This window comes from Crocodylus porosus, unplaced genomic scaffold (genome assembly GCF_001723895.1).
Source record: "Crocodylus porosus isolate Cpor-Errol unplaced genomic scaffold, CroPor_comp1, whole genome shotgun sequence".
Classification (NCBI taxonomy): Eukaryota; Metazoa; Chordata; order Crocodylia; family Crocodylidae; genus Crocodylus; species Crocodylus porosus.
Window position 1 is genome coordinate 46,379,493 of NW_017728907.1, and position 17,885 is coordinate 46,397,377.

The window sequence follows — 17,885 nt, forward strand, 5'->3', positions numbered from 1 at the left end:
CAAGAGAAGTGGTGCAGGCTCCTACCCTGGGGGTGTTTAAGAGGAGGTTGGATGAACACCTTGCTGGGGTCGTGTGACCCCAGTATTCTTTTCTGCCATGGCAGGGGGTTGGACTAGATGATCTGCTCAGGTCCCTTCCGACCCTAGAAACTATGAAACTATGTCTTGTATGTCTGTCTGCTTTTAAATCGCATTTAAAATCATTCTATGTGTTGTGTGCGCCCACGCCTTTCTAATCAGACCCCAAACTCGCTAAAGTCAACAGGAGCTGTTCCATTAACTTCAGTAGGTTTTGGATCAAGACCTTCATGATCATGCAGCTCTATGTATTAATTTCAGAAGTCAAACAACAATGATGCCAGCACAGGGGAATCTGGGTTGCATTTAGAAAACTCTCACCTCTCCTCAACTGATACTAGTTCATATTACATGTCCAAATGCATGTATTAAATACCTGCATAATCCCAACCCAACATCTCCTTACCTGGGGCCTTTTTCCCTTTCTGTCCTGGTACCACTTCCATGGGTTCATGAGCTTTCTTCATCAACATGGAGAGCATGGCATTGTGGGCTCGAAACAGATCAACGACTTCATGTAAAGCAACATCTGTGATCAGGTCACAGCTCAGCACCAAGACGTCAGTCTGCCAGACAGAATGAGAGAGAAACACTTCAGAGACATCAATTTCCACGTACTTGTCAACTTGCAATGCTTTAGTAACAAACGCTGCCAGCAAGATGTAACGGTTGTATCCTGTTTATAGAGGGGTAAAGATGACACTAGATGCAAGGCATCAAGTTCTACCAGTTGTCACAGGTGAGCTAGTGCTCTTACTGCGCGTGAACATCTAATGATATCATCTCATCTCATCTCATCCTGCTCCTGCCACCCGAGAAGTAGCAGGGACCCCAGCACGGCTTTAGCCTTCAACACTGCCCTGAAGCTATGGCATACTTACAATGGCTGCTATCTTAGTTAATACTAACGCTGATCTATCTGCATCTCAGTGTTGACTCTACCCCTGGCCACAAACCACTTCAATATGTGTTTAAAGCAGGTCACTTTTACTGGAAGAATCAAATGCTGAGCACCTCCAGTGACTCACCTCCCACCGCCAGGCTTGCTTCGGTCATCAATACACCTGCTGCAAGCCAACCACACTCTACATCAAAGTCCTGAGAACAAATCTGCATCTAACTTTGACCTCAAAGGGATCCCGAGCTATGAGGGCCCATGCAGCCATCACACTGGAATCGCAACATACAGAGTAAAACAGGGTAGCTTCCACACTTCTGCCACTGACAGAAGCCAGAGTCACACGAGCTCCTGGTGCCTTGCAAGTGTGGACAGGGGAATTTGCAGAGTCACACGAGCAATCTGTGCCTTGCAAGTGTGATGGGATTCTTTGCCAAAATCTATTAGGCAGGTGACCAACCTCCCTTTATCAAAACCACTTCTGAAAAAGAACAGCTGCTGCGGGACTAGCTACCCATGAGCCTGGATGGACTAACTCCAGAATCATGGCACAGGAACATCATTCTTCTTTTCCCCCTTCTTGGTATTCGTTGCTTTCAGACTCTTCGCAGATATTATATTTATCATGTGATTCATGTGTTAATTGCACAATAAGTGGTAACTTTCCAATTTTCTGAACCAGAGAAAGGCAAACCAGGCACAAAGCTGTTCCACATGCAATGTTCCCTATAATATGGAACAGCTTGGGGCTGGTTTGTATGGCACTTTAAAATGAATGTGGGGCTGGGAAGCTGACAGATTTACAGGTGCTGGGCAGAGGGAATCTTGATGGGCTCCCTCCACTTGTCAAGTTGAAAGCTGTGCGTGGTGTAGCCCAACATTTGTGGGTTTACAGGTGCTAGGTGGGGGAAGCTAATGGGGCCCTCCTTCTCAGCATGTTTAAACCTGGTCAGGCCTGCCTGGGTTTTCCCATGCACCAGTTTATAGATGCCAGGTGGAAAAAACCAACGTGTTCCCCACACTCAGTAAATGTAAATCTGTGCCTTAGGCAACCCATTCAAGCTTTTATCCCCAATTTTAACAATCACGGGATACATGATTGTTGGGAGCAGGGATCAGATCCCATCGTGCCATTCAATGAACATCTGTCAGTGGCCTCACTTCTTGGTCAGGTAGTCATTGCCCAGTGAAGCTCTGTGGGCAGGAATGGTGTTCTGTGCCCTTTTGATTATTATTACATACTTTGATGCTATGGTAATAATGGGAGAAGCAGAGCTACTTTTCCCACAGAAACCACTATTCTGACTTTGCCTATGGCTGTTCTATCAGGTCAAAAGGAAAATGTGACCACCTCCTCTACTGTCTTGGAAGGGACTGCAATACAGGACTTAGCACAACATTAGCTCTTGGGGTCTTAACCAGGGCATGGACAAACACACAGACTGTGGTGTGAATCACACTAGTTTTGCATCAGGATCAGGAAGGCACAGACATGCAGCTACCCCAGGGTGGCCCATGGGAGGTAAATATTACTCTGGGTACTCTGAGAAGGATGCAGACAGACAATACCTGAACCGGTGTAACTCACAGCAGAAGCCACTTCCCCCATTCTTTCTGGGGGAATCTTCCACCAAGCTGGGCAGTTAGCTCAGCTTAGGGGTCTGCATCATCTGTTTGCTTAAATTTTTTGCCCTGGGATAAAGCTAGTAACATATACGTAAACAAGGCACCTGTTCATATCCTGGGAATAACTGAGGTTTGATACAGTGGAAACATCACAGAATTTGCAGGGGTTTTCCAAAGAGCTGCAAAGCAATCTCACATGCTTCCCCCCGACCGTGGGAGTCCATCATGCCGCGAACAGCATGTTAAGAGGCTCAGAGCTCTGCAGACCCAACCACTAGACTTCTAGCTTTGTTTTTCTGAACAAGTAGTTTCTCGAGAAGTTTCCAACTGGAAGGGATGGTGTCTAGGCGCAAAGTTTGACTGGCTCTAAATTCTGAGCTAATATTGCTCTTCCTTTCTACTATTGCTTTTCAAAAAGTATATTTCATGTTAGGATTTTGCCTAGAAAATGCTAAACTTATGACAAAATAAGGTCATGCACTCAGAAACAGCCCTGCACCAACCAACCTGCTTTGGCAAGCCAGGGGAGAAAACAATATGTCGCAGGGAAGCACATTTCAGTTTCCAGCAAACAGTGAGAAATGCACTGAATTTAACTTTGAAAACCACTCTAGCATCCTTTTAGCCTCTTAAACTTCCAGATATGCCATCTCCTGCAAAAGCATGAATTTAGCTGCAAACTTTTCAGAGAACGGCAAAGGTCTAGCAAAGACCCTTCAGAACCAGGCCCCTTTTTTTCTTCCAACTGAGTTTCCAGTGGGAATGGCTCTCTGGGTTCGATCCGTCCTGATGAGGATAAAAGGAATGGGCCAGCAGACCTGTCATAGGGACAGACTAGCCGGACCTGTGAAACAAATCGTGTGATTACACAACGTTTCACTACGTGCTTTAATCTGTCGCTGCTGTGAAGTCCCCACCAGCCTTTCGTATGGGTGAGCAGGCTCTGGGGGTTTTTCTCCTTGCTACAGGCTGAGCTTTTGCAGAAACCGAATGCAGAGACTCCTGAGGAGCAGAAGGGAACAGAACAGCCACATGTCTGGTTGCCATCTGTTCTACCCATCTCCTCTCCCAGTGTGTAAATAAACGGCCGTGAGCGCAGGGACCGAGGAAACACACGGTTGCTCTGTCAAGCCCGTGGTTCTGCCTCTTCTCCTGACGAGCAGAGCAGTGGCCTCAGAAGCACGCTGAGAATACACCGCAAAAGGCTCTTCTGGGACTCGGCTGCCTCCCCTTTGAAGCCCCCCCCATAAATAAAGCCCTCGCTGTCTAATGGATGCACTTCTTTCCAGCATAGAACCCCCAAAAGAATAAACTAATGGCTGAATGAAAAAATAAACCATGCTAGTGCCCTCGGAGAAGGGCGTGTTTGCCTCTACTTTCTTACGGGCGGTGTAGTAGAAAGAAAATAAATGGTATGGATTGTGGGTTATTTTTAAATATGTACTTCATATAGGTATGATAGAAATACGAAGCGCCTTCCTGATGAACCGCTGCTCGAAAGGAGTGCATACGGTGAGCTCTCATGTGCTAACGAGGGGTCTGTGAACATACTTGATTTCATGAATTATGCAAACGCTGAAGACACACGCAGACAGAGAACGGTAATGAGCTATAAGCAGCAGAGATTACATCAACCCCAAACTATTATATAAACAGATGATAAGAATCAACATGAACAGACTTAAAAAAAAACCCAGCATGTGCCATACTTCAGCATACGCCCCAGCGGCTGTAAGGGAATAAAAGATCTGCCCGGCCTGTCATCTCAGTGTTCGCTACAACAACCATGGCTGAGAGTCAGAAGGACTGCCCCATGGTGAGTGCTAGTCTGGGAACTAGGCCTGATACCCTGCACCTGCCATGGCCCAGGTCCCTGCTGCGCTAGGCACTGTACAAACACAGCACAGAGAGGTGGCCCCTGCCTCAAAGACCTTGCAGTTGCAGTCCAAGACAGAAGAAAGAACTGGCAGCAGACAGGAAAGGGAGTGCAAGGAGCCAGGTGTATGCAGTCATCGCAGCCAAGCAGTGGCACAAGGAGGGCCCTGCAGAGGAGATGCAGAGCCATCACTCAGCAGACCCAGGCTGTGGCCAGGAGCATAGCCAAGGTGCACGCCCTGCCGCTCCTTCCCACTCTGTGCATGCCAGAGCCTGGAACGAGGCAACACGACCACCTCAGAGCAGCCTGGACACGTGCTAAGCGGCCCAGACTGAACCGCAGCACGCCATGAGTGCGCATGCAGGCAGCTGCACAGCCTCGATGCAGCATTGGGTGCATGTGGCAAGGAAGAGGGACATGAGATGTCCCTGGATGGTGCTCCTGGAGCCAGCACACAGTGGTGTAGATGGGCTCTCGGTGCCAAGGCTCAGTTTCCCTCCCTCCAAACCAGAACCACACCATCATCCTACCAGAAAAGTAGTTGGAAACAGCGAGGGGCTGGGATACTCCATGGGCCAGGCATATACTAAGTAGGGGTTCGCACATCCCTACAATGTGCTGCCAGGCAGGGAGCCTAGATGCCCTGGGGACAGGCCCAATAAAAAAAACCCAGGGCCTTTGGGAGCCAGCACAGACAAAACCTTCATCCTGGAGTGCACAACACTGACACTGCGAAGAAAGTGCGACCCAAAGAACAGAACGTGGGAAAATGGACATGAGAACAGAAAACACACTTGGAAATGAATCCAGTTCATAATACAGGGCCAAAGAAAACTACAGCAGTGATATGGGGTAATACACCAGGCGACCTCAAAAGCCCCGGCGTTGCTCACAGCCTGCATGCAGTGAGCACCAGTACAGACCCAGCTGCATTCAGCCTGATCAAATAGGAGATACTGCTGGTAACAGGCAATGCGGGCAGGGTTTTTAAGGTGCCTGCTACACCTTTCCGGTTGGGCAGAGTTACAGACAAAGCTTGGGCCTCTGCAGCCTGACACCGCAACCACCACCAAAACGCCAGTCTGGAAAATTATACAACATATGCTGCACGGACAGCTCCAATTTGGATGAGACTGCCGGCCTCATCGCAGAAAAAATAACGAATGTCAGCTTGCATTATAAACAGATGAATTAACACACAACCAATCACAACAAACCAGCTTCTCAGGGAAACCAAAGCAGCAGGCAGAGCTACACACCAGAGCCCCCATAACACAATCCTGTAGTTGTGAATGTACAAGAAACTGAAGTGTTTCATCTTTACACCAAATGTAACTCCGCTTGCCTGCACAAACAGAATACTTTGCATTGCTCTGGGTGGGTGAGGATCAAGCCCCACACTACCTCTGCCTGACTCGTGTACTGGGATTGGGGCCCTATGCTCCCTCTAGCCATCCCTGAGCACTGGAATCAGGCCCGCATCTCTGGTTCCAGACTACATCGCCCTTGCCCAGCCCTGCACGCTGGCATCAGGGCCCCATGCTGCCTCTGCCCAGCCCCAAACCACCTCCACCTAGCTCTATCCACCAGGATCGGGGCCCTGTGCTGCCTCCACCCAGCCCTGCACCAACCTGAGTGCTGGATCTAGCACGCAGACTCACGGCCCGCGGATTTGTGGGCTGGATGACAAGGTGCTGAGGACTAGATTTGGCCTGCATTGTGGGGGTTGAATATCCCTGCTCCAGAGGGTGTTAATATTCTGCAAGAAAACCACGGCAGTCACCATTCCTACTGTAACCAGGATACTGCAGTGCTTTACTTTGTATATAAAGCCTCAGCCCTACGTTGCACTATCTTTGGGATGTATATGCAATGCCCTTATTATCTTTGGGATTTGTATGCAATGCCCCTGTTATTCTAAGAAAGGAGGAAATGAGGACTAGTTCAGCAGCGGACAACTGGACTGAGAGATTGCGTTCAACAGAGATCCCACCACATTTCGGGTCAAGAACCTAACCACATCCAAGGAGCTGGGAGACCCCACTGTCACCTCAGCCTCCATTTACAGCCCCGCCAGCCATGACCTCTTAGGAAGCTCTTGGGGAACTGCAGGCGTGATCCATGCACAACCCAGCGCTCCTGTTCACAGATTTCATAGACATTAGAGTTGGAAGATCATCGAGTCCAGTCCCCTGCCCGAAAGGCAGGAAGTCAGCTGGGGTCATAGGATCCCAGTAAGATAAGCACCAATTTACTCTTGAAGGTGTTCAACATAGGTGCTTGAACCACCTCTGATGACAGGCTGTTCCAGACCTTGCAAGCTTGGACAGTAAAGAAATTCTTCCTTATGTCCAGCCTGAAACGGTCTCGCAGTAGTTTATAACCGTTGTGTCCAGTTTTGGGCCCCACAATTCAAAAAGGATGTGGAGAAGCTTGAGAGAGTCCAGAGGAGAGCCACGCGCATGATCAGAGGTCAGGAAAACAGACCTTACGATGACAGGCTGAGAGCCATGGGGCTCTTTAGCATCGAAAACGTAGGCTCAGGGGTGATCTGATGGCCACCTATAAGTTTACCAGCGGTGACCATTCTCCCGAGTTGGTAGGAGAATAGCAGCCTTGGCTGGGAATCCCTGCTCCCCTCTCCTCACATCTCCAGTGGCAGAGCTGAGCAGTAAATCAAAGTATTTTTTTACTTGATACAAAGCGTTTCTTGGCTAGGTGCTCACCTTGGATGTTGCGTGTTTGCTGGTAACGTACAGCATGAACAGCCCTTGGGAACAGAGTCCCAAAGATCTCAGGAGGGCGAGTTTTCCCTGGGCTGCTGCTCTGCTGAATCTGAACTGGACAACAGCCCTTCCCCAGCCAACGGGAAAGAAATATTTTTTTTCCTGTACCTTTTTCTAAGCAAGCGTTTCAGAGCATTCTCTTTGGCTTTCCTTTTTACTATCAGGAATCTTGGGGAGGCTGCTGAAGTGGTGAGGTTGGCACTCAACTCATCGAGCAAAGGCATCTTCGAGGAGGGTGAAAGTGTTCCCCCACATAATGTGCCTGTTGTTTGCCAGGAAGAACGGAGGTAGAGCTGCTGGGAGCTTGGGAGGAGCCCCAGCTCCTCTCCTGCAGTGCAGAGCAGCCTGCAGGCGATCGCAGGTAGGATCTGCCAAGGAGAGCACCGGTTTAGGTTATCTCCATATCTCGAGAGCAGCCGTCCAAAATTCCTTTTCCATACATGTGGGCTGGGAACAGGAAAAAGACGCCAGAGCCCCAAGGGCATCCTGTCTCAGCGTGCTAGGAAGTCTTGTTACCCAACATCAAACTGGATCCGTGGGGTGGGAAAGGGTGTTTCCAAAAAAAGCTGTAAGCACCCCAAACCAGGAGCCTGTGGATGAATGCAGCCAAGCTCACAGACAGCAGAGTGGTGGGACAGACCATAAGAGCACAGAACTGCCATGAGGCATGAGCTGTACCCCCTGAGTCTGTCCTTCCCTCTGCCTCGTGCTGCTGCCAAAACCAGTTCTCTCATCTGCCACCCCCCTCTGAGCACCCCTCCGCTGACTCCCTCTTCTCCGCTGCATCCAGCGTAAATGACTTGTCTTCACCTTCAAGGCTGACTCCCCCACAACATGTCTTCTCATTTATTATCCAGATGTCAGCTCCAGCCTCAGACCAGCCTCCGACGCCAGCTCGGCCACACACTTGCTGCATTCTCAAATGAGCATCTTTCTGCTTTCTCTTGTGCTTCACCTTCCACCCAGAGGCTTTCTATTCACCTGCAAAGATACCTCACTGACCTCTGCTGCGACACTCCCTTCCACCAGCCCTACAAAGACTTGGACCATCAATGTGCTGAGATGACCCCTTTGCACATTGGCTGGTGCTGTCTGATTGTTCCCTTGCACTCCTGAACCTACATTGTAGGATCCCAGGGGCCTACAAGTCACTTGGGAAACTCCTGCCTCACAGCAGAGGTACCAAGCTGTTTGACCCCTCTGCCCCCGCAACCTCCAGACCAAAAGCCCTTCTCTTCAGTGGAGGGGAAGGATCTTGGAGCCCAGGAAAAGAGTTCCAGGGAATAAATAATGCTAACAGAGCCAGGAGTGAGGTCAAAAGCTGGAACGAGGAGCTGAAACCGAGCCCTGGACAGCTCTGCTCCATTCGCCTGGAACCCCCTGCTCTGTGGGCTTCAAGAAGATGATGGACATCAAGCACCTGAAATGCCACAAAGACAGCCTCGCCTTGTCCTTGAAGCTCCTGTCACAAAGTTCAACAGGCATGCAGGCTTCCTAGGCGGCTCCAACACTGCCTCGGACTTGACCTGGAGGAACCCCACCCCGGCTGAGAAGTGGACTGGAGGTCTCTGGAGTCCGTTCAGTCCCTGAGCTCCCCAGGGAGACGGCTGGTTAAGCACTGGCTCCAGGCACTTGCTTATCTAGATCAGTGGTCTCCAAAGTGGGGAGCACACACCCCAGGGGGTGTGCAAGACGATCCACTGAGGTGCGGGAAGAAAATATTAGAATTTCTATTTCTAAAAATATACATATATTGGGGGTGCACGCTCAAATAATTTTTACTGATAGGGGGTGCATGCTCAAAAATTTTTTACTGACAGGGGTGCGCAATCAAAAAAGTTTGGAGACCACTGATCTAGATAATGCCTTTCCTGAGCAACTGAATGGATCACCAACTAACTTTGCACAGAGGACTGAATGCTCAACTTCTGACCACTACAAACCTGCATTTGGACTAGCAAGCTCCAGGTGCAACTCGTACCCAGTCCCAGAAGGTCCTTCAACCCCAATGCCTTTTGATCATCTGTGTCTATATGTTGTTATTTTTTGGAGACAAGGTCAAAATGGGATTAATTCAGATTAATTTTTACTTACGCTCTTTGCTTTAAAATATTCCCCTTTGAGTCGTATTAATACCCCCAAAGCATACACCACAGTAATATTTATACAGAAGTTTTGATATATTTTAAATAAGGAAATGATGAGGCGCCTAATGAAAAGAAACAGTATTCTGGCTTCTGCTGTGTATACAGTGAAATGGAAAACTATAACGGGGGCTCGTACAAATCCTGCAATGCTGTAAAATGTAATTACTATTTGTCCTGAATCAGCTTAGCAAAGTTATTTTAATTATATGCATTTGCAAGGAGCCCCGCTACTCCTGCAACTCAAATATGGTCTTGTCTGTGCCATTCACAAGAAGGAAGGTCTGGATGAAATAAATGCATGCATGCTAACGTGGGCAAAGACAGACAATGCGATTGGTAAAGAACAAAGCGCCATCATGCTCCAGAGGGGTCTGAGTCAGCTGAATGTGGGCTGGGAGTCCAAAATAATGGGAATATCCTTTAAGAGATGACAGTTAAAACAAGCAGAATGACAGCTTCATCAATGACTCCCCCAAGAGCTGGCAAATCACTTAAACTCCCTGCCTACTTTCCTATGCGCATTAACTGGGAATATCTTCCTCCCAGGAGGATCTGTAACTGTGAAGCATCATTGCAACCATTCACAACCCTGGACGTAAAAAGCAAGTGCCTCACAGAAGCTCTGAATGCTTTATTGCCAAGCTGCAGTAAACACAGCCAGCAAGATAAGCAACCACTGTCTCAGAGCCTGTGGGGCAAAAGAAGATCAGGAAAAGAGTCCTGAAAGAGACCCACTGAACGGGGACCAAGAGGGGCCAGCACTGCCTGCTTCTCCCACAGGTCTGTGGGGTTTGGTTGCTCTGCTTTGGTCGGTCACTGGAGAGAAGGGTTGGGGCGGCAGCATCACCCAAATCAAGACATTCATGCTCTCCTACCACAGCTAGCCCCAGGAGCGAGAATGACATGAACCCACAGCTTACAACTCATCTCACCCAGGAGATGAAGCTTTGGGCGGTGGGAATTTCCAGTCGCTGCTGCCCTCACTCAACCTGAGGCCGAGACGGGGGCAAAATGCTGCATGGCCCATACAGCCCCCTGAACCCGCTGGTCCTCCAGCCTCACACGTTAATATCACATGAACGGCAGAAGAGTCTCCCACAGCCATCCCAAGAAATGACTATTTTGGCTTGCGTGTCAGACAGCCCCGCAGGTACACGGCGGTGCTGGGAGGCCTGCTGGAAAGGCTGGGGAATGCTTTCAAAGGAATTTTAAAACAAGGCCAACACTTATTTGAGCCCTGCTTAAAGAGAGGATTCCTGTTTGTTGCCTCAGAACTGAATTTCATTAGTTTTCTTATTTCCACTGGCAGTACAAAAACAGCTCTCTCTCTATTATGGAGATTAAAAGTTTTTCTTTCCATGGTCATCAAATGTTGCTCAACTGTACGAGAAGGATTCAGACCCCAGCGCCCAGCCAATGCAGCCCGCGTACTTACATCATGTGTTTGGAAAGCAGATTTTTCAACAGAGGAAGTGAAGCGCTTATCCGTGCTGGCCAAGACTCCACGGATCAGTGACCCTCAGCAGCAGACAGACCACCACCGTGACATCACACTTTCCACGACATGGCTCCAAAAGATGCACATACCAGGAGAATCTGGAGTTTCGATCGTTGTTTATTTGTTCGGGGAGGGGATTTTTTTGTTTAATGGCCTTTCTTACAAGGTTTGGAATGCAACTCTCCAATGCGGGGAAGCCAGGTGGACCACCTGAGATGCAACGTTTCATACGCCAGCGCTGTGGTAGCAGAAGGCCCACTGATTAGTTCTCAGGGTATTAGTCACGGCTTCCATTAACACAACTAAAGGCTCATCAAGGAAGGAAAATGTGAAATCGTTCCATTGCTGTTACTCTGCTGGAACGCCACGTTGTAATAGCTGCCTGGAGTATAGTTGGGTGACACAGGGGAGAGGAAAGCTTTATACGAGATGAAAAAAATATGGACTTAGTGAAGACAAATTCTTGACCGAAGCACACCTCCCTCCGCACTCCCTGCCTCCTTCCCGAGCCCAGATTTCATGACCTAACCAGGTTTCTCAACCTGCCACCTAAAGGGGCCCCAGCCTGTGAGGACGGCGCCAGACAGCAGCTGTGTGGGGCTGAGGAAATTTGGCACTGAAATAGGGCGACCAAAATCAGGGAAGCTCAAGTTGCAGGAGCGCTCACTTGACAGAAACCCCCCAAGTCCTGCAGCAGCTTGATAAAACGGTACAAGCCGCAACCCACGGGAACACAGGACCAGAGCCCAGCTCCTTGGCACCGCACGCAGCCACATCATGTAGCTCAAACCATAAACTTGTCGAGCTCCATCCTGGATTTAGTCAGGGTGCTTTAGCCCCTGCTCTGCCTACTGGAAAGCTCTTGCAGGACTCGTTCCTCAGGTGCTGAGAAACCACCTCCAAACATCCAGCCTCAGTTAATTCCCAGGCCATGTCCCCACCGCCTCCCCAGTTTGTGCTTGTGCCAACGCCGCACTTTAACTGAAAGGCTCTCCTCCCTCCCTGCTGGGCACCCCCCCGCAACACATTGCTGGAGAGCAGCTGCATCCCCTCTCAGCCTTTGCTTCACTTAGCAAGGAAGGCAAGCTCACTGTCTCTCTGGAAAGGCCCAAGTTGGGCTAGCAGCAACTCTCTACACCCATCCCAGCTGGAAGCCTCCTTTCCAGAACCTGCGCATGAGTCCCCAGAAGCACATGAATTTCCATGCAGGCTCCCCAGTGTCTTGTGCAGTGGCACCAGGGCTTTCCTCTCTCTGCTGGAGCCATCTCACCAGATACACCCAGCATCTAGCTAGGGTGCCATCACACAGGCACCTTGGCCATCCTGCACTCAGCCTGCACACCCAGACCCTTCTCTTCAGCCACTTCAAGTGATGAGCTCCCTCTTCTCGTTATCAGTCCCTACCCGTTCTGCCTCGTGCTCCATAGTGCTGAATCAGAGGGACAACCTACAGCACGACTGCATCATGGCGTAATGTGGTGACCCAAACACCGAGTATGTGGGTTCTCTGTCACTTCCCAGCTAGAACTACTGGTACCAAGCTATGGAGCAGGCCTGCAACAGAAGTGGCAAGTGCTTGAGAGCTGGAGATGCTGAAACTAGTCTGAACAAAGCACTGGGAAATGTGCCAATGGGCCAGATGACCTAATTAGCAAAATTTGAAAAAACCACTGGCTCAAGAAGTGGTCCCAGAGGAACAGGGCGCCTGGCAGGACTCACACCAGCTTCATTGCTGCTATTTGGACTCATGTCACTGCCATGTTGTTGCCGCTACTCATAGCTTCCTTATGAATCTATGAATCTTAAGCTACAGAGGAGAAGCCAAAATACCTGAGGTTGGAGCAGGAAAAGGGATAGATAGAGACTCCCTGAACCTAGCAGCAGCCAAGAGGCTCTAGGGGCAGAGGAGACAGAGGACATCCTCCCTCTTGTAACAGGTAGCAAGAGTAGGGATTCACATTATTCAGAGCAAGGGCAGCATCCTCCCAGGTCCTAGCAGATGCTGACCTGGACATCTCACCAAGGTACTTCTCCTGGCCCACACATGAAGTCCTCCCAGTTTCTCCCTCAGTCGCCTTCTGTGTCTTTCTCTGGCTTTGGAGGCATCCTAAATCTTTCCAGCACAGCTTGGTAGGTCTTCTCCACCCTTCATTGACTCCACACACAAGCTATTTTCACTGACTTTGCAGAGGGAATTTGCTGGCACCTGATCCTTGAAACCATAGCCAATCCCCTCAAGGTCAGTAAATGAAACTATTCACCGATGTGACGTACGTAAAATTAGCGGGCTGACACCCGGGCAGCACCTCTCAGAGGAATGTCTGTGCAAGAACCAAGTGTGTAAATGCCAGCAAGCATGACTCCAAAGTCTGAAGTTCGTTTCCTTCTAAAGATGCTGATTGCTGCATGCATGTCCTTTCTCCGCTGCTATGTGCAGCCATCGCTTTGGACACCAAGGCTGTTCTTCATGACTGCTGCTCTGAAATACTACTGCCCAACCCTACTGTTTGGGTTTCCACCCAGCCAGTATCGGGAACATACCCCAATGGCTCCGTGGTTGAGGTTACAATCCCAGGATGTGACTCTAGGACTTGCATGTGTCCACTATGCAGTCCTGTTTCTATTATGCACCTGATGGCTTCATTTTAAACCCTCCATAATCTGTAATGTTAAGGGCTCTGCCTCATGCCCAAGCATTCTGGGAAGTTGGAGGTTAATCAGACCAGCTGCTTTGTAGTGACAAGTCCTTGAAGAAGGGCCACTCTCATTTCTGAGAGCAGGCTGTGTGCATTCACTGCGTGCCCAAGCAGGCTGGCCCAATGCACATGTCCATCCAAGTCATTTCCATGTCTCTCCTCAATAAGAGCGGGGCCATGAGGTGACTAAACCTTTTAGAGAGCCAAATTTTGTGACAAGTTCATTCTTCTTTCTGCTAACAAACTCTACAGGCACTGGCAAGGCAAATGCATAGTGCCTACTTCATATCCCCATACAGGCTGGGGTGGTTACATGTGAGTTAGGCCAATTGGGCAAGCAATCTGAATACTGTAACGAGTGTGTACAGTGTACTTCACCTGCATACATACCAGATAAAGGCACCATCCACTTAGCTACATAACAAATGATGGTACCTGTTGCTTACATGTTAATCGCAATTGGTTAAGTGCAAATTCTGATAAAGTATGCAACATTTTTCATCCCCCACTGTCAGCTCTGCAACTTGATTGTACTCTGGTTAACTATCTAAGAACGTTAATATTCTACTACTCTGGGACCAGCTGTACTTGGTTTAACTGCAGTGGAAACACTGAAAGGGTAGTAGCTGTTCAAGCTGTCCCTTAGAGATAGATGCATGGACAATTATATCCACCTCAAATGATATACTGTCATAAACTAATGGTTTTCAAATGGTGGTCTGTGGACTCCTGGGGGTCCACAGACTATATCCAGGGGGTCCGCAAAAGATGACTATGATCAATCAAAAGTATGTGAATACCAATACCTACAATTCATAGATTCATAGATGCTAGGGTCGGAAGGGACCTCAATGGATCATCGAGTCCGACCCCCTCATCGAGTCCGACCCCCAAATTCAAAGAGGTCTGAAGCTCCATTTGAAATTTCCAAGGGGATCCACAAATGGAAAAAGGTTGAAAACCACTGTCAAACTGTTACTGTGCAAATGCTAGAGCTACATGATCCAAGGGTAGCAAAATCATTGCAACTTTAATCCGGTTTTATTCCAGCTCAAAGGCACAGCTAAGTTGTACTGCTAGGGGACTGTGTTCCTACAGCTGACACGCAATGCATCTATATGTCCATGCCCCAACAGCAATCATTTGAAGCCTCTAAAATGAGAGCAACTGGTGGGTTCCGGGTCTGCCCCTCCAATGCTACTGACAGCCCAGTGTACTGACAGACGTTTGGGTATGTGTACACTCTAGGGATGTGCATATCTTATTTCAGTTCCTAGGTTCTGCACCAAAAAGGAGTACACTGCAGTAACAAAGGATGGCTGGGAGAAAAGCGCAGAGCTAGGTATCACCTAGATCCATATTCTGACATCCTCTTCCAAAGAGAGTATTGAACTTGTTTGGACTGCTCCCATTTCAGGCAAATGTGGAACCCTCTCATGCCGGCCTGCTCCCCCTGTGAAGGGATGTGGGGGTGAGGTTCCTCAATGTAAATATCATTACTGTTGTTCTAATCCTGGTACAGAAGCACCAAAGTTGTGTATGGACAACATGTCGTAAGAGGCAGCCCCCAACTCACTAAGCCCAGGGGCTAATTTAAGCCAAAACTGCAATCAGAAAGGAGTGAAGGAGAAGCACAGTGAAGTTTCAAGGAGTTCAAGCAGAAAACAGTACTTGGGACTGCCCTTGGGTAGCAGATATTCTCCTGCTTCGCAATGGCAGAAGGCAATACAGTCTGGTCTCATCTATTTAAGAAGTGGTGCTCTCCACAGCAGAGTGGCAGATGGTCCCCTCCAGAACCAGGGCTGCTCGCAGCAGAGCAGTGCCAGCTCCTCTAGTCCAGCTGGAGAACAGGTACAAGGCCCTGGCGACAGGAGAAAGAAGGAGAGGAGAAAACCTCCGGAGAGGAGGCAACTCCACACTCTGAACAGGCTGAAGGACCTAAGCAGACCCAGAGGAAGAAACGTTGAGTGATCCTCATAGGCAACTCCATCCTGAGAGGTACAGAGGGTCCCATCTGTTGCCAGGACCCCTCGACACACATGATCAACTGCCTGCCCGGAGCAAAGATTCAGGATCTGATGGGGATAATCCAGGCCATTACCTGGCCCACCGATTACTACCCCATGGTCCTAATCCACGTGGGCACTAATGATGCGGCCAGGAGAAGCCCTGATCACCTGATGATGGACTACCACGCTTTGGGGAGCATGCTGAAGGAGATAGGGGCACAGGTGGTATTCTCTTCTGTCCTACCAGCGAGCGGACATGAATGACAACACGAGACCTGCATCAGAGAGGTCAACTTGCGGCTTCGGGAACGGTGACTTGAGGCGGGCTTCGGCTTCCTAGACAATGACCCACACATCAGGACGAGAGACATGCTCGGGTGGGATGGGCTTCACCTTTCCCCCAAAGGTAAGCATGTGTTCTCTTCTAGGTTGGCAGATCTCCTCCGGCGGGCTTTAAACTAGGCTTGTTGAGGGAAGGGGAAGACGAGGGCAGAGGAAGCCTTGGACCACTAAACCAAGCATCACCCACAAAAACAGCCCAGCCTAGACCGACGACAAGCGGAACAAATACCCAAGTAAGCAACAGGGGCCCGGGCAGTACTGAGATTAGGGGGCCAGTGCATGCATCTTCAGGAGGCCTCAAATGCCTCTACACAAACACTCGTAGTATGGGGAAACAAGCAGGAGGAACTCACCCCCCTGCTAGCTAACACCAACCCAGACATAGTGGGGTTCAATGAAACGTGGTGGGACCCAACACGTGACTGGGTGGTGAATATCAAGGGCTATCGGCTGTCCAGGAGGGACAAGACAGGGAGGAGAGGTGGGGGTGTGGCACTCTACGTCAAGGAGGAATACAAATCCTCAATGAGTGGCACGGGGTCAGAGGAGGGGCACACTGAAGGGCTCTGGGTCAGGGGGAAAGGGACTTAACGGTGGGGGTCTACTAAAGACCCCCCAACCCAGGGGAAGAGCTAGACTGGGAATTCTTGAGTCAGCTCACGGAGGCAGTTAGGTCAAAGGACGTGGTCATCATGGATGACCTGAACTTTCCAGACATCTGCTGGAAAGAGCAGTCAGCCAGGTCTGACCACTCACGTAGGTCCCTAGCCCAAATGCAGGACCTCCATCTAACCCAGGAGGTGCACAGCCCCACCAGGGGAGACGCCTTGTTGGACCTGGTCCTGGCCACGGTGACAGCGATCAACACCTGCTGGGATTCACCATCCAGTGCAGGGTGTCAAAGGCCTGCAAGGCAGCAGCTCTAGACTTCAATGAGCTACGGAGAATAGTTGGGGAGGCACTGAGTCCCAGCGGGGAGGGGAGCCTGGTGTCCAAGGAGAGTGGTTGCTCCTTAAGGAGACGATCCTCCAAGTCTAAAGGGAGGTAATCCCAATGCGGATCAAAGGGAGCAGGAGGGCGCAAAAGCCCCCATGGCTCACCAAAAGCACCCGGGAACGTCTCCTAGCTAAAAGAGAGGCGCACACCTGATGGCAGGGAGGGGCCATCCCCAGGGAGGACTACACAGCGGTTGCTCAGGGCTGCAGGGAGGGTCAGCTTCGGGAACGCCCAAGGCGGAGATGGGACTGGGACAAGCAACCCGGATCAAGGACAACAAGAAGTTCTTTTATATTTTATATAGGGGGTAAAAAGAAGGTACTGGGTAATATGGTGCCTCTGCAAGACACGCTAGGAAATCTGGCTGTCACACCAGACAGCAAAGATAACCTATTTAACAATTTCTTTGCCTCCATTTTCCTGAGCAGGGACTGGGTCACCTCCCCTACCGGGACCTCCATAGGTCCCAGGGGAGGTGCACCCAGGCCTAGGGTCAGTGAGGATCTAGTCAGGGAACGTCTGGAGGGACTAGACGTACTTAAATCAGCTGGTCCCAACGATATCCACCCCCGAGTGCTGAGGGAATTAGCCAAGGTCATTGTGGGACCCCTGGCACGGCTATACGAGCACTCGTGGTGCTCTGGTGTGGGGCCAGAGGACTGGAAGAGGGCCAACATGGTTCCCATTTTCAAAAAAAGGAAGTAAGGAGGACCCAGGAAACTATAGGCCAGTTAGTCTTATCTCTATCCTGGGGAAGCTTTTTGAGAGAATTATCCTGGTGCATGTCCACAAGGGGCTGGGGGGGAAGTTATGCTTAGGGGCAACCAACACGGGTTCATTCGAGGCAGGTCCTGTCAGACCAACCTGGTGGCCTTCTATGACCAGGTCACCAAATCCTTAGATGCAGGGGTAGCAGTGGACACAGTCTTTCTG

The 17,885-nt window shown here is 49.9% G+C and overlaps 1 protein-coding gene and 1 long non-coding RNA gene across 2 annotated transcripts in view; one reads left to right on the forward strand and one right to left on the reverse strand.

The window, feature by feature from the left end:
• Positions 1–17,885, reverse strand: part of EIF2B3 (eukaryotic translation initiation factor 2B subunit gamma) — a 119,172-nt gene that overhangs the window by 88,818 nt on the left and 12,469 nt on the right. Inside the window, exon 4 of the mRNA XM_019531326.1 lies at positions 485–644. Coding sequence (XP_019386871.1) covers positions 485–644 — 160 coding nt within the window. The remainder of the gene's footprint in view (positions 1–484; positions 645–17,885) is intronic.
• On the forward strand, positions 6,651–17,586 carry LOC109307405. The gene is made up of 3 exons (XR_002100256.1): positions 6,651–6,660; positions 15,418–15,424; positions 17,444–17,586. It is a non-coding gene; the product is annotated as an uncharacterized LOC109307405 (long non-coding RNA).